We start from the raw sequence: 13,695 nt of genomic DNA on the forward strand, positions 1-13,695 counted from the left end.
AAGACTTGCCATAGGTAAGGTTGCTGAGTTGCCGACCTGACCAAAAAGTGAGAAAGTAAAATACTTGGCCTGCTTGAATAAACCCACTGTGATTGTTTCAGGGGAAAACATTATGCATCCCTTGTATCTCAATCGTTCCAGTTCCTAAAGAATTCATGCAGAGATATCTGACACTACAACATAGTCATAACTCAGATTTTCACCATCAAGGTTGTTTATCACTTGCTGCGCCACCCAAGAAGTTATGTCTCCTGCCATATGCATCAGACTCGACATTCGTACTTCTTTTTTTTTTCATTGAATATTTTCGATTCGATCATGATGTGAAAATTATATTCCTATCAAACTGTGTGTAATTTACTGTAGCTCAGCTGAACTCACTGCAGTGCTGCACTCTGTCCGAAGGTTTGTTTCTGACAGCAAGGCTTCCACTCGCAATAACTTTCAAAATGTTTATACATGACCTTAAATGTTATTCTTGACTTCAGTATCAGGTACTAAACTAACCCTTCTGTATATTCTGCCTTTGGCATTGCACTGGTGATCCAAAACAAAAAGTCAAACAATTATTCAAAGAGACTATTGTGGAAGACTATAGTCTTTTTTACCATTGAGGTAAATTGCATTATGGATAAAAAAAAAAAAACCTGTACTGTGATGTTCAGTGTGCAGAATCTGAACAGCCTCCCCGTAAGAATTCTCTAACATGCGCTGAAACTCAAGAAGCATGTTCTTGTTTTAGACAGCAAATATTTACAAAGCAGCGGGCCAAGGAAAATGTCTCACTGCACCAAAATAAGTTAGGTGGCCGAGACTTGTGGAAATGCTGTTGTGCTGTGGAATTTGGGGATTGTTTGCGTTTCATGTTTGACAATTTTTATTAATTTCATTCACTACACAAACAAGATTCAATCTCAGTTGTCAAGTACTGACCGCATAAATAGTTTTATTATTCAGAGAGGTATTTGTTTTGGTATATTGAAAATATTCACATTTGTTATGTAAGTATTTCTACTGTGTGCAGTAGAAAGTATGTTGATAATGCAGACTTGGACATTAAACAAAATGTACAGTATTGTTTTTGTTAGTTACCTCAGGGCCTTTGTTTAATACTCAGCTTTAAATAAAAAAAATCCTGCCTCTTCATCGTTTGTTACATGAACATTAGAATTATTGTACATTACTTTGCATTACATTACATTCAAACTGAGAAATTGACCAAATGTTTATTTTAAGAATGCTAAAATGAGTGCCCTAAATATTAGAGCTGGTGCTGCAAGATCCTCACTGATACAAAACGTATCATGAAACTTTGCAACTAAATTTACATAATATACTGAAAATGTGAAAGTTCAGAGGAGAAGACACACTGCTGTATTATTTAGTCAAAAATATTTATATTCACAATTTCAATTCAAATTTATTACAACAGGGTTTTCAGAATAACATAATTTCAAATTTCTGGTTATTCTTACACTATATCAATACCTGTTTAGTTACCATGGCACCAAAAATTAAACCCTTGGCACCCAAATTGTGAAATTTATTGTTTTTAAATGACCAACATGCACACGATACAGGTACATAAAAAGTAACACATACCAACTCCTTTGAAATAATCAATAAGCATTTTATTAGTTCAATAAGGAAGCTTTTTTATTTTTTAAAGGATACAGACCTATATTCAAATATTCTCTCTCCATTAACACTCAGTGTGTGTTGGTTTCTGTATCTACAAAGACCTTGTCAGACCCCTGTCTGTTTTTTTCTCTCTCACCATATTGTTGTTTGTGACAGTTCTGTGTGTGTGTCATTGTACTGTAGAGCTCACAGCAAACACTCTGCAGGTTGGGACTAAGTGTTCACATAATAATCAGGTAGCATCACAGTCTCTCTCCTGTGTCGGTTTGTAACAGTGAAACTTACTGAGACCCCAAAAGAACTTTACAAGTGTCGATATATGCCTACCTATGAATTTGAACGGTCTGTCTGTGTTGTGTCTGTGTGACAGCTGCATGTCTGATGGTCACACAGAGACATAGAGTGAAAATGAAGAGCTACATACAAACAACACTAACTCCTTCTTGCATGTTTGTGCGGGGGCTGCAGACGAGTTTATTAGTTCTTAAGAGCATTACCGACTGGGAAACAATTAGAAAATAGCGTCTTATTTCCTTCTTTAAGTGCTTTATTTACTTTAGCCCAGCACCCTCATCACCCTTGCTTTACTTCATCACTGCTTCTCTCTTGCTCGCAGCAACTTAAGGCTCAAAGAGCCAGCCTCTTAAAAGCATCATCTACAGCCACAAAGGTTGTAATAACAAAAATTTAGGGGAAATAGATCATTTTTATACATATAGGGGTGGCGGGAAAATCAATACAGCATTGTGAAAACACATTTTATTTTGCACAACCCTTCTGTAAACACTGCCTGTTTTTATTGTATCAGATGATCATTTACCAGTAATTCACCTCTGAGACTTCTGCCTCAAACCAAATGCGTTAGAGTAACAAGTTACTCAGTGATGCAGAAAAACTGAACAAATACATTTAAAATGGCAGTAGCATGACTAAACACAGTAGATTTTTCATGGTAAATAAAAATAGTTTTTAAAAAACAGTTGACTGTGAAGTTCCCTTCATAGATTGCCTGATATTCCTAAACTCCCTTATTCCTGGATTATTCCTAGGAAAGTAAAGATTGTTTAATGATGTGAGCCTCAGAAACAAGATTGTCACCTTCATGTTGTTATGGTGGAAGTAAATATATTGGAGACGGACATCTTGAAACTCATTGCTCATAAAACAAAATGACTTGCCAGGCTTGATTACCAAAATGTCAGTGAGAGAATGCGTTTGTTTTATTCAGACCGGCTGCCCTGTTAAATGAAAGGCAATAATTAAACAGGGAAAGTTATATGACTGATTAAAAGGTAGTTTGATTGGCAACCATAAATCATAATGAGAGAGCCCGAGGCACTTTTTATTTTCTCTTTAATGCTTAGTCAGACGTTCCCAGGGGCCAGTGGCGATCTGCCTGTGATACTCAAACACCTCCTAACCTGACTGAACTCCCCGCTTCATTCCACACATTCCTCGTCTTCTGTACGAACACCCCGTCTGTGTTTTTGATCTGTTGAAACAAACACCTCTCATCGCTGATCAAAGACGAGCCGTGGCGTTTGAGGGTGTGTGCTGCGTGTGTGAGTTTGTGGGAATGTTTGTGTGTGTGATGATTCATCGTAGACAGTTGTGAGCTGCCTGCACTGTGCTTCGTGTTGCCAGGTCATTCTTGCAGGGTGTTTGTGTTTTTGTGCGTGTGTCTCCATGTGCTAACAGGGCATCTCTTTCATAGAGAAGACAGGTGGCCATTATTTACAGCCTATTACAGGAATAACCCCCCCCCCCCCCCCCCCCCCCCCCCCCAACATTGCCTCAATGAGAGCCAGTTAAAGTTCAGAAGAGGCTTACAAGGGTTTGTGTACAAATGCAGTTATGAGAGTTATAACTAAAGATGTGTGGCCTCCAATACAACCATGAATGTGGTATGAGGTATCAGCAAAAGCTAGTCAAAATACTGATCCAATACCTTCATTTATTTGTTTATGAAATGCAAAGAAGAGAAAGCTTCTTGGACTGTTGAAGGGGACACATGGTGCGATATGACACACAAAAACAAACTCCAAGCCTTTTTTTTTCTTCGTCGGTTTTTTCACAGAATTAATAATGTTACAATATTCACCAAAGAGCAACAATAATATCAGCAGAGTTCTGTGGATAAAGCCCCCAACGCCTTCCCACAAACCCCAGAGTGTCCCTCAGTCGCACGCATGACCTCCGACCACTACACTGGCATAGACAATGCTTACAGACACACGCACACACACACACACACACACACACACACACAAAACAAGATAAAACCCAGTTATAACATTGGGTCATTTTAAATATAGTAATAAAAAAGGTTAAGTAATAACGCACTAGAAGGAGAACAAGACCGACAGAAAAAACTCAAAGAAAGGAGAACTTAAAAAAAAAAAAAAAGGTTGCCATTACCTATCTGGGTCTTTTTTTTTTTCTCAATTGTCCTAGCATTGTCATACAGTCAGGGATGCAGAAGCGTGTTGGAGTTTATTATGTATACAGTACATGATCATGCTGTTAGGACAAATGCATTTATTTATTTTCAAGAGTGTGCCTTAAATTTTTCTTATGTTAAGCGAATGTTAATTATTGGCCCCTAGAAAACAATTGATTTCAGGTCATTTATATCATGACAATGGCAAATAACATTGCAGTGCTCGTGGAGAGCTTCATTTTAGACAGAGATTTTCTTTTTCCACCAACAATGTATATATATCTTAAAAGGAGGTACCAATGTATTATTAGAAAAGTTAATTTGGCATCAGAACAGCTCTGCTTATAACTAAAATAATAGAATGGCTACTGTCTTAAAACAGGGAGACTTAAATGGGATAAAAAGGCTCTGGGAGACAAAAACCTTGTGTCTGCTGAAGTGACACTGAGGCAGCACACTCCTCTGTAAATAAGCAGCTTCACACCACCTCCGCTTTCTCTCAACACACACACCCAGCCGTTCTGTCTCTCTATTTCTCTCTGCTGCTCATGCAAACACACACACACTCATACACACCCAGTCTCACACCGCGAACCAGCCAGCCAGCCAGCCTTTCGCTCCTCACTCACACCCTCAAATCTTACCAAACTCAGCTCTCTCTGCTCAGAGGCAGACAGGAGCAGCACAGCAGCCTGTGAGAGGAGTTTAGGGAAGGAGCAGAGTGAGGAGTCAGAGAAAAAGAGAGAGAGAGAGAGAGAGAAGAGGGGGGTTAAAAAGTGAAGGGAGAGGAGAGCCCTGTTCCCCATATGCTGAGGAGGCATGGGCGGTTGAACAAGCTGCCCCCACTGAAGCCCTCCTGACTCATGGGAGTGTCAGAGCCTGATGCCCCAGAGAGCCCGAAAACGCTGCTGATCCACGCGTAAGAGAGAGAGAGAGAGAGAGAGAGAGAAGGAAGGAGGGGAGCCAGAGAGGAGAGAAAAAAAGTCCAAGGAGAGAGAAGGAAGAGGAGAGGGAAGAAAGCCACAACGGTAGGCTGTCCCACTCGACTGCTGTGCCGTGATGACGTCAGAGGTCATGTGACCCGGGCTTCTCCAGTGACGGCACATGGAGGGCAGGAAAGAGACGAGTTTTAAAGCTGGTGCCTTTTGGGTTGTGTGAGGGCTCTGCTCGCCTCCCAAACAACCACAGAACCACAGACGTGCGGCTCGGGGTTGGTGTTTGAGGGCGACCCGGAGTGTAAATGGTTAATCGTCGCGGGCCAGCACCAGTCACAGGGACGGCGCTAAGCGAGTAAGTACGTTCCAACCACACTCGCCAAGCAAGCAAGTCCGACACCATCTGATCTATCCGCAAAGGCGATATTTGCCTCTGCAATTTTTTTCTCCATAAAACCAGACCTGGTTGTTACTTGTGGTCATCTGAATAGTTGATACGTAAAAAGCATGTCTTGTGGATGGCTTTTTCCTTCTTTTTTTTTCATGACACGCTGCTCGCTCTTGGTTTAGGACGTGTCAAGGGTCACGGAAACCACAGAGGAACAAAAGTTGGGCTTGCTGCGACCAGAGGCAGCTATGGCATCTAACAGCCTTTTCAGCACAGTGACACCGTGTCAACAGAACTTCTTCTGGGGTGAGTACTGCTTTGTTGGTGCTGTTGTGTCTGAGTTGTGATTGGGCGATCGGGTCACAGGGAGGACTCGGGGTCAGGTGTTGAGGTTTTGGATGGAGGTATTAAGAGGGGTTTGGGTAAAGGGGGTAAGTTTCTTGGATGGGATTGAAGGATTTGGGTCTAGATGAGCGGAGGGGATCAGCTGAGGTCATCGAAGACCCGGCTATCCATGTCCAAGCTTTCTGTGGTGGAGGAAAGACCCAGCAATCATCAAGGCTTTTTGTGGTGCGCAAACACACACACAAAAAACTAAAAAACCTCTCTCTGCGTTTAGCAAATCCAGTATTTACTCTACGTGATGTTTATAAATATTTCTGAAGGAGGGAGATGACATGTTTGTGCAACATACCCTCAGATTTACAAAGTGATGCCATTGCGGAACCAAAAACAAAAGCATGGGTGATATTTTTGACAAACGTAAACAGACGCTGCACATGAGAGTTTACAGTCGAGCATTGAAACAAGATGTGGGGATTACCCCATTGTCAGTGTGTTGGGTGTCTACATTGTGCGTAGGGAAGAAGTATTGATTAGTTTGCCAAGAAAGATCTGTTAACGCTTCCTGAAATTGTTCAGTTGTGTTTCTGTCATTAATTAATCAGTGTGGATTTCTGCCGCCTCCAGGGAGCTTTTAATAGCCTGACATAAATCCACTCTGAACAAGAAGTCACTCTATGTTGACTTCCATTATGAAAAAACTTGTAATCTAAGAACTGGAATAAGAATTAGAACAATTAGACTTTCAATCTATGCAGACTTATTGTTTAGCATGAAACAGGTAAAAAGATAGGATTGTGTTTGTTTAATAACCTCCTGACGGTATTTTCTCTCCACAAATACTAGAACAGTGAAACACGACAGAACAAAACATCTCAATGCATTTAATTATGTATATTTCTAATATTAAATTTGTCTAATCTTTATATTCTGTTGCTGCTTGGATCTATCTTTCGGAAATAAGTCCTTTGAACAGTAGCGGAGACAACTTTATGGTTTTCAATTATCTATGAAGGCCAACTTTCATGCTCCAGTCTGCGGCCTCTGTTTTGGGTTCACTGTATTCTATTGTGACATATTATTTGCACAATTTAATTAAATCAACAATATAAATAACCTTTTAGTTTTACCAGATGAATTTTATCATTTAAATAAACAATGCCATTCCCGTGCGACATAGGAAATAGACAGGTTCAGCTTAATAGCCGCCTTCCTCCTCCTCCTTCTCCTCCTCCTCCTCCTCTCCGCTTCGGTCCATAGCCTGCACTTCTCCGTCCAAATCAAATGTTTAAAAGATGTTTTTAAGAAGTCGCTCCGTGGTCAGACACAGCTGTTCTGGGCTCAGGCTCCGCACAGAAGCAGAGCGGCTCCTAATGCGCTCTGAAAGCCGGGAGAGAGTGAGCGTCCTCAACCAATCACCACCACCTATTACCACGTTAACCCCTGACCTCTCGGTGCGTCTCTGGGGTCGCAGCACGGGAGAGTGAGAGGAGAGGAGCAGCGCTGCAGGAAATTGAAAGCATGCTGTGGAAGACAGAGTGAGGAAGAGAGGAGCAGATGTGTACAGATGTTCAGGTGGAGTGACTCATAGAAAAGATCATCACTGGTAGATTCTCGTAAAAAGGTATTTTTTGCGATATTGTGCTGCTGCTCATTGAAGGTGCTCCTGTTCATGATTATCTTGGGCTGTAAAACTGTCAGTACAACCACAAAAAGTCCCCCGACAGCGCAATGTGATTTTGTAAGACCACCAGTGCTTTCTGTTGTATTTATAATTCAAAACAATTAAATGTAGTGTATTGTAATGTATCAGAACTGGCAAAATTTGAATCAGACGTAAACTTTTTTGTTTTGTCTAAAAGAAGATCTTGGTTTAATGGATGTGGACCATTCAGCCGTAAAACGCTGAAGGTTCACTTTTTATTATAACCTAGATTTTAGGTTTGTTTCTAAAGTCTTAATTTCTATGAATCGAAAGATTATTTCTCTATTCCTGACAACTTACATCCATTCTTAGAACAAAAAACTCAGCTCTAGCCTTTCCTTTTTGTTGATTTTATAGTTTTTCTTCCACTTCTCCTACTCCCATGTTTCTCCTGGAGCGTTTACTACAGCGTCAGCCAGTTTTCCCAGAGAACACAAGTTACAAAATATTGTTTTGTTAGTTTCAAAGCCACATTACTCCATCCCATCCGTCAGCGTGTATTTAAGGACATTTTTAATTTAAGCTGAGCGTTTCATCCCCAATGATAAATTGAGTTGACTTGTGGGAGTGGGCACATGCTCTAAATTGAAAATAAGGGGTCTCATTAAAATTTGTCTTGGCGTTTACATCAAGCAGTTCTCATTTAATTGCCTCAGATACATTTTTTTTTATAACTCCTCCTCAGACTGGCAGATGAGATGGGGAGGGCAGAGTAATCTTCAACATGTGTGGCACCCACTCAACCACTGTGCCTCTCCGGGGAACATTTAAAAGCCTCTTTTCTCTATTACAAACTTAATTACATATAGACAATTAAGTCATGGGAGCAATTATCGTTCAGTCGCAGTAGAGAAGAAAAAAAACGCTTACAGAGACCTATCCAAATCAACACGATCAAAAGAAAAAACAGGGCAATGTGGGTAAATATCTGAAGACTCCGGGCGGAAAACTTTCCCCAAAAGAAAATCTCAGATAATTTGCAGGGGAAACCGTATATGTATTTGAGAAAGGCAGCTTCTGTTGCATAAGTATTGCCTTAGATCTAACCACAGGCCCGCTTCTTGGAGACATCTTAAAAGTGAACCAGACATCCTCCCTCCTCCTCCCCCGACGGACGGTGAAGCCCACTCATCAATAGGTAATTTGAAAGAGCCTGGGGGGGGGGGGGGGGGTTGTGGGGATCGCTTCACTGGCTGCTACTGTGCAGATAGGACTCTTCTCTTAACTCCTGGCTCAAAGGATCTCTATTTAGCGTTGCTTAATTGTACCTCGGAGGCAAACATGTTATTTAATCCAAGCAGGGTCAAACCTATGGAGTAAAACGGTGCTGTGTGTGTGTTGGCGCGCTGTGTCGGCTATTAAGACTTATTAGTGCTCGAGGTTCACATTAGTCTACATAATTCTTGGGGATAATCATGGAGGCTCTGTGTTAATGTGATCAGTGTTTAATCAAAGATAGATGAATTGGTCTGTATTTTCACTCATCTGCACTTACAGTGAATGGTGGGTTGATTATGGCTTTTTAGAGTCTGTTAATCTCAATTAAGTTTCAATAAGAGTGTCATGGGAACACTATAACCTGAGATACAAACATTTTAAAATAAGTTTCTTCCCACATCTTTCACATGAGGGAAAAGTTGTCTGTGTTTTTCTTTTAATTTGCAGCAATAATGTGAAGTCAATAAAAGTCAATCAATGAATTAATGTAACTAAGTGTAGCACTGTCCCGTAAAATAAGAGTCATAATTTGAAGGCTTTCTTTTCTCTGTAGCGTGACTTAATTATCTCGTCCACAACACCTCATGTGAGATATCTACTTCTCCTCCTTCCAGTTGAAGCAGCGAGCATTTATTTAAACAAGGGAGAATGGGACTGCAGTGCAATATTATTCTCCCTCCTGTAATAATGAGACTGCAGCAACAAACGCAGAGTTCAGTGTAAATACTCACAAGGCACCGTGTGTGTATTATCCCGTCTTTTATCTTCTTATTCAGTAGCTCGGGGGCTAATTACACTATTATGATAAGGCAACCTGCCAATTGACTGTGCTTACTGCAGGTTTCTGCCTTTTTGCAGTGTTGATAATAGACTCAACAACAATCGTCTTGTATGTTTAACACTCTGAGCGCTTAAATCTCTGCCTTCTTCCCTCATAAATCAATGCAAATGTCAAATTTCTTTGCCATGTTTACTCTACACATACATGCCAAATTTGTGTGTAATTTTTGGACGCCGCTACAGACTCATGCCACAGTGCACATAGCTTTGATTCTTGAACGCACTATAATTGCCAGGTAGCTTAATGCCATTGCGTTAGCCGTTGATGCTTTTAATGCAGCGCTTTGCTATTTTCACACTTCACAAGATCCTGCAGCCCTTCATCCATTTCAATTGCGTCATGCTGGGCGAATTACGGTTATCCGATATAAGCCCTCAGAGAGGAAGTAACTACCTAACACTTTGAAAATTGGTCTATCTTGGAACCGGTTCACCCTAATGAAACAGAACACCAGTATTGTAGCCCTGATTCATATTCCTTTTTTACTCTTTTTCTGTCCCCTCTCCTCTCGCTTCCATCAAGTGAACATGTTTTATTTTAGTTATTTAAGTATGAAGACGACTTCCAGCAGAGCTGATACAGCAAACCACAGGAAATCTGAACAGCATTGTTTAGCGTTTGCGCTCGTTTTCCTGCGAAACAGCTTCTATTCCATTCTCCGTGTTTCTTTAAGAGGGGAAATATGGAGTGTCGAGGTTCCTGGATGTTTGGGTTCAGCCTGTAACGACATGAGTGAGAGCGCGGCCACAGCACCTATACAAGGCCTTACCTGTTCTGCCCCCACAGTGGGGAAAAAGGCAGGTTTTTCCCCTTGTTAGTTTAATCTTAAAGGAATGCGGTATCCCCTCTGACTCAGGCCAAACTCCCGAATACATAAACCTACTTAGCAGCAGGTCATGAAGAGAGCAGCACGGGGTTGGAGGTGTTAGCTATATTTCTTAAGGCAATTCTGATTATTTATATGAGGTCACACATACAGTAAATACCCCGAGTGTGAACATTAAAGGGCAGGATGTGCAAGGAGAAGGTGAAGCAACATGGGTAAAGGAGCATCAAAGAGTTGAACTGCGCTCTGACTGTGATCAATAGCTTGGCAGCTGCTCAGAGAGGTAGTCTGAGGGGATAAGTGCTCCTTGTTACTACGTGTTTGCAGACATCGGTATCAGCACTCACTCTTTTCACAAGTTAGCAAAAGATTAGAAGAAGAAATTTGGTATTTTCAGATGGGAGTTTTTATATGTGCAATATTGCAGAGTAATCAAAGTCAGGTTTGTAGTAACAGTAAAAGTATAGCAGAGTAAAGAGGGTTTGATGTACAGTATTGTGTTTGTGTGGGTGTTTGTGAGTGTGTGTCCGGACCAAAGGTGTCTGTGACAGGAAGATCTGTCTGCTTGATTAATGCTCTCACTCAAACTGGCACCTGGAACCAATCCCCCCCTCCTGCCGCCCCAATCCCATGTGCGAGTTTGTGTGTGTGTGTGTGTGTGTGTGTGTGTGTGTGTGTGTGTGTGTGTGTGTGTGTGTGTGTGTGTGTGTGTGTGTGTGTGTGTGTGTGTGTGTGTGTGTGTGTGTGTGTGTGTGTGTGTGTGTGTGTGTGTGTGTGTGTGTGTGTGCGTTTATGCCTTACACTGAGCCTTCAGAAGCTGCGTGTGGGTGTTATGAGCAGGAGGCGCAGATGGGACCGGGGGACTCAGGGCGGAAGAAAAGAAAGGTGCGTGCAGCGGAGGGAACAATAGATGGACGTGCAGTGGAGGGTATGGGGTGTCAATAATAGCACACAGGCCACATCTCCTAATTTGCTCAAATTACCTGCCCACACATCGGGCCCCCTGCCAGAGCCGAGGTGTGAACACAACAGATCAAATACACCTGAAAATCAAAGTGCCCACCCACTCGGCAACGCCCACGCAAGCCTTTTATGGTGGTCTGAGAGCTCTGAAGGCCGTGTAAGTGTGTAGATGAGAGGGGGTCTCTGTTTGTTCTTTTATGTGAGAGTGAGGGGTGAAATGTGAGAAAATTAGAGAGTAAAGGAGAAGCTCTAAAAGTAAGTAAAAGAGTAAAGAAGACAGAGTCAGAGATATGATACAGAAGGAGGGATCGGTTTGCGCTAGATGGGCTTCCAGTCGGACAGACTCTTTGAAACCACCTCCCATATGGCACGGTGGGGGCGGCCGTTTACCATCATCCACCCTCCTCTTCGTCCCTTTCCTTCCTCCTTCTCCTTCCCCTTATGTCCTCCCTCCATCCTTCCCCTCCCACCCACGCTTTCAGGAAAAGGGCGATGACAAATGTGACGGGGCGGCGATGCTTTGGTCACCGCAATAATCAGAACAGAGTCATCAGCACCAGCACCACCTGTGGCACAAACACATGCACACACACACACACACACATAAAAGCGTGTACACAGATATATTCAAGCATGTGCACGCACACTGAAATGAAATATGCCCCAGAGACACAAAAGGGGCCAGGGGAGTGTGTGTAGGTGTGTGCAGTGGGATGCAAGTCTTTGAACTTTGAAAAGAGTGTGTAGTTGATATTGACAAGTCTCTGGGGAGGAGAGGGAAGCTGGAAATGTAAGATCTAATTTGTAAAGTGGCTGAGAGAGAGAGAGAAAGATAGAGAGAGAGAGAGAGAGAGGCGGGGGGGGGACTGAAAGACAAAAAGGTCCGAAAGGTGAAACAAGCATGCAAATAATTGGGATCAAGAACGACAAACATTCCAGTGTTACGTAGATGTTTCACTTTAACCGCCCTTCTTAGCAAGTAGGAGAAACAAACATTAACAATCACAATAAGTGTATGAGTAACTATTTTGTAGGACGGCTATTAGGACATTTAAAGTGTCGATAAATGAGCTAAACTATTACTGCTCCTCCAATGAACTGTAGTATAAACAACTGATGAACATTGACAAAACAGCTGTATTCATATATAAGATAATTACAGTGTGTTACATAAAGAATTGATCAACTGTTAACTATCCTCATGTGTTTTTAAGCCAAGCTCAAACGAAGGCCTGATGAGCTCCAGGCTTTATTTTTGACCTTGGAAACAAAAGACAAACGCACTTTGCTGAACTAAAGTGAATACAATTAGGAACAAATTCATACTTGATGTTTGAAGATAATGATAAAGTACTTTAATTGTAAACTTAATTAAGATTTATCTGAGATGATGATATTGCGTTCTATTTTCCAATCTGTAGATGCACAGAAACATTGAACAGCAGCTTAAAATGTCCTTTGATCTGTTCGAAACAACACATACATTTGAAGTGTTTATTAAGTGTTAATATTCTTTTAAAAAAGCTCAGTGGAGGGTTAATGTAAAAGTTACCAGATAGGTTTTCTGTCCTCCAACTTTGCCACAGATCTCTGCATGACTCCCTGTAAAAAAAAAAAAAAAAGAAGATAAGTTTCAAACCGTTTCTGCTTGTACAGCACTGTTACAAAACTGCAAAATCCCCTACGTTACATTTCAGGTTGTTTTCAAAGCCCTTTCCTGTGACTGAGCCTGGCGTCTTTGGAGAACTTGTAGCTGCAGTGTTTTATGTTGATCCCTGAGCTGTTCCAGTTTACACATTGTCAATCCAATCATACTGCTCCGACACGCAGCTCTGTGTGATCAAAGTCTGCACACATACATACTGTCTGATCCCCGCTCGAGCAGGCTTTCAGTCTGGAGTTGAATCTTGTCACTCACTCAGACAGCTGCCCCTTTACAGTCGTCTGTAGTTCATTTTGTTGTCGCAGTTTAAAGTTTTCCGTCAACTGTTGCGCTATTCATTCTATTTTTTGTCTTTCCCCAAAGGAAATAGGTCTCTCTCTCTCTCTTCTCTCTTCCTCCTTTTTGGACGCAGACCAATAACAGGCCTTTTCCACTTCACTTCTCCTCGTGCTGAATGAGCAAAGGAGGATCCCAGAGGAGCGAGAATATTTTATTTAGAGTTATATTTTGAAAGTTCCTCTCCTCCTCTGTCTTTCTTCCTCTCTCGTGCGGAATTTAAGGATGCTGCAATATTTCTGTGTGTGTGTGTGTGTGTGTGTGTGTGTGTGTGTGTGAAAGAAAACAGCTCACGCAGAGCAAAGACGATTCAAAGTTACAGCGAAATGACAGGCTGTGAGGCTCCGCTCTTTTGAATTGTATTGTTTTCTTTTCATTCCTGCTCAGGAGGAGGAAT

The 13,695-nt window shown here is 41.7% G+C and overlaps 1 protein-coding gene across 3 annotated transcripts in view; it reads left to right on the forward strand.

Moving 5' to 3' along the window:
* Positions 1–4,598: 4,598 nt before the first annotated feature.
* Positions 4,599–13,695, forward strand: part of runx2b (RUNX family transcription factor 2b) — a 40,747-nt gene continuing 31,650 nt past the window's right edge. Inside the window, exons 1-2 of one of the 3 annotated variants that reach the window (XM_061052477.1) lie at positions 4,599–5,371; positions 5,587–5,710. In XM_061052477.1, the coding sequence (XP_060908460.1) occupies positions 5,653–5,710 (58 nt within the window). In that variant the 5' untranslated portion in view covers positions 4,599–5,371; positions 5,587–5,652. Of the gene's footprint in view, positions 5,376–5,586; positions 5,711–13,695 lie in introns of all 3 variants that reach the window. The other 2 variants (XM_061052475.1, XM_061052474.1) reach the window with 2 other exon arrangements.

The sequence above is a fragment of the Labrus mixtus genome, chromosome 12, assembly GCF_963584025.1.
Source record: "Labrus mixtus chromosome 12, fLabMix1.1, whole genome shotgun sequence".
Taxonomy (NCBI): domain Eukaryota; kingdom Metazoa; phylum Chordata; class Actinopteri; order Labriformes; family Labridae; genus Labrus; species Labrus mixtus.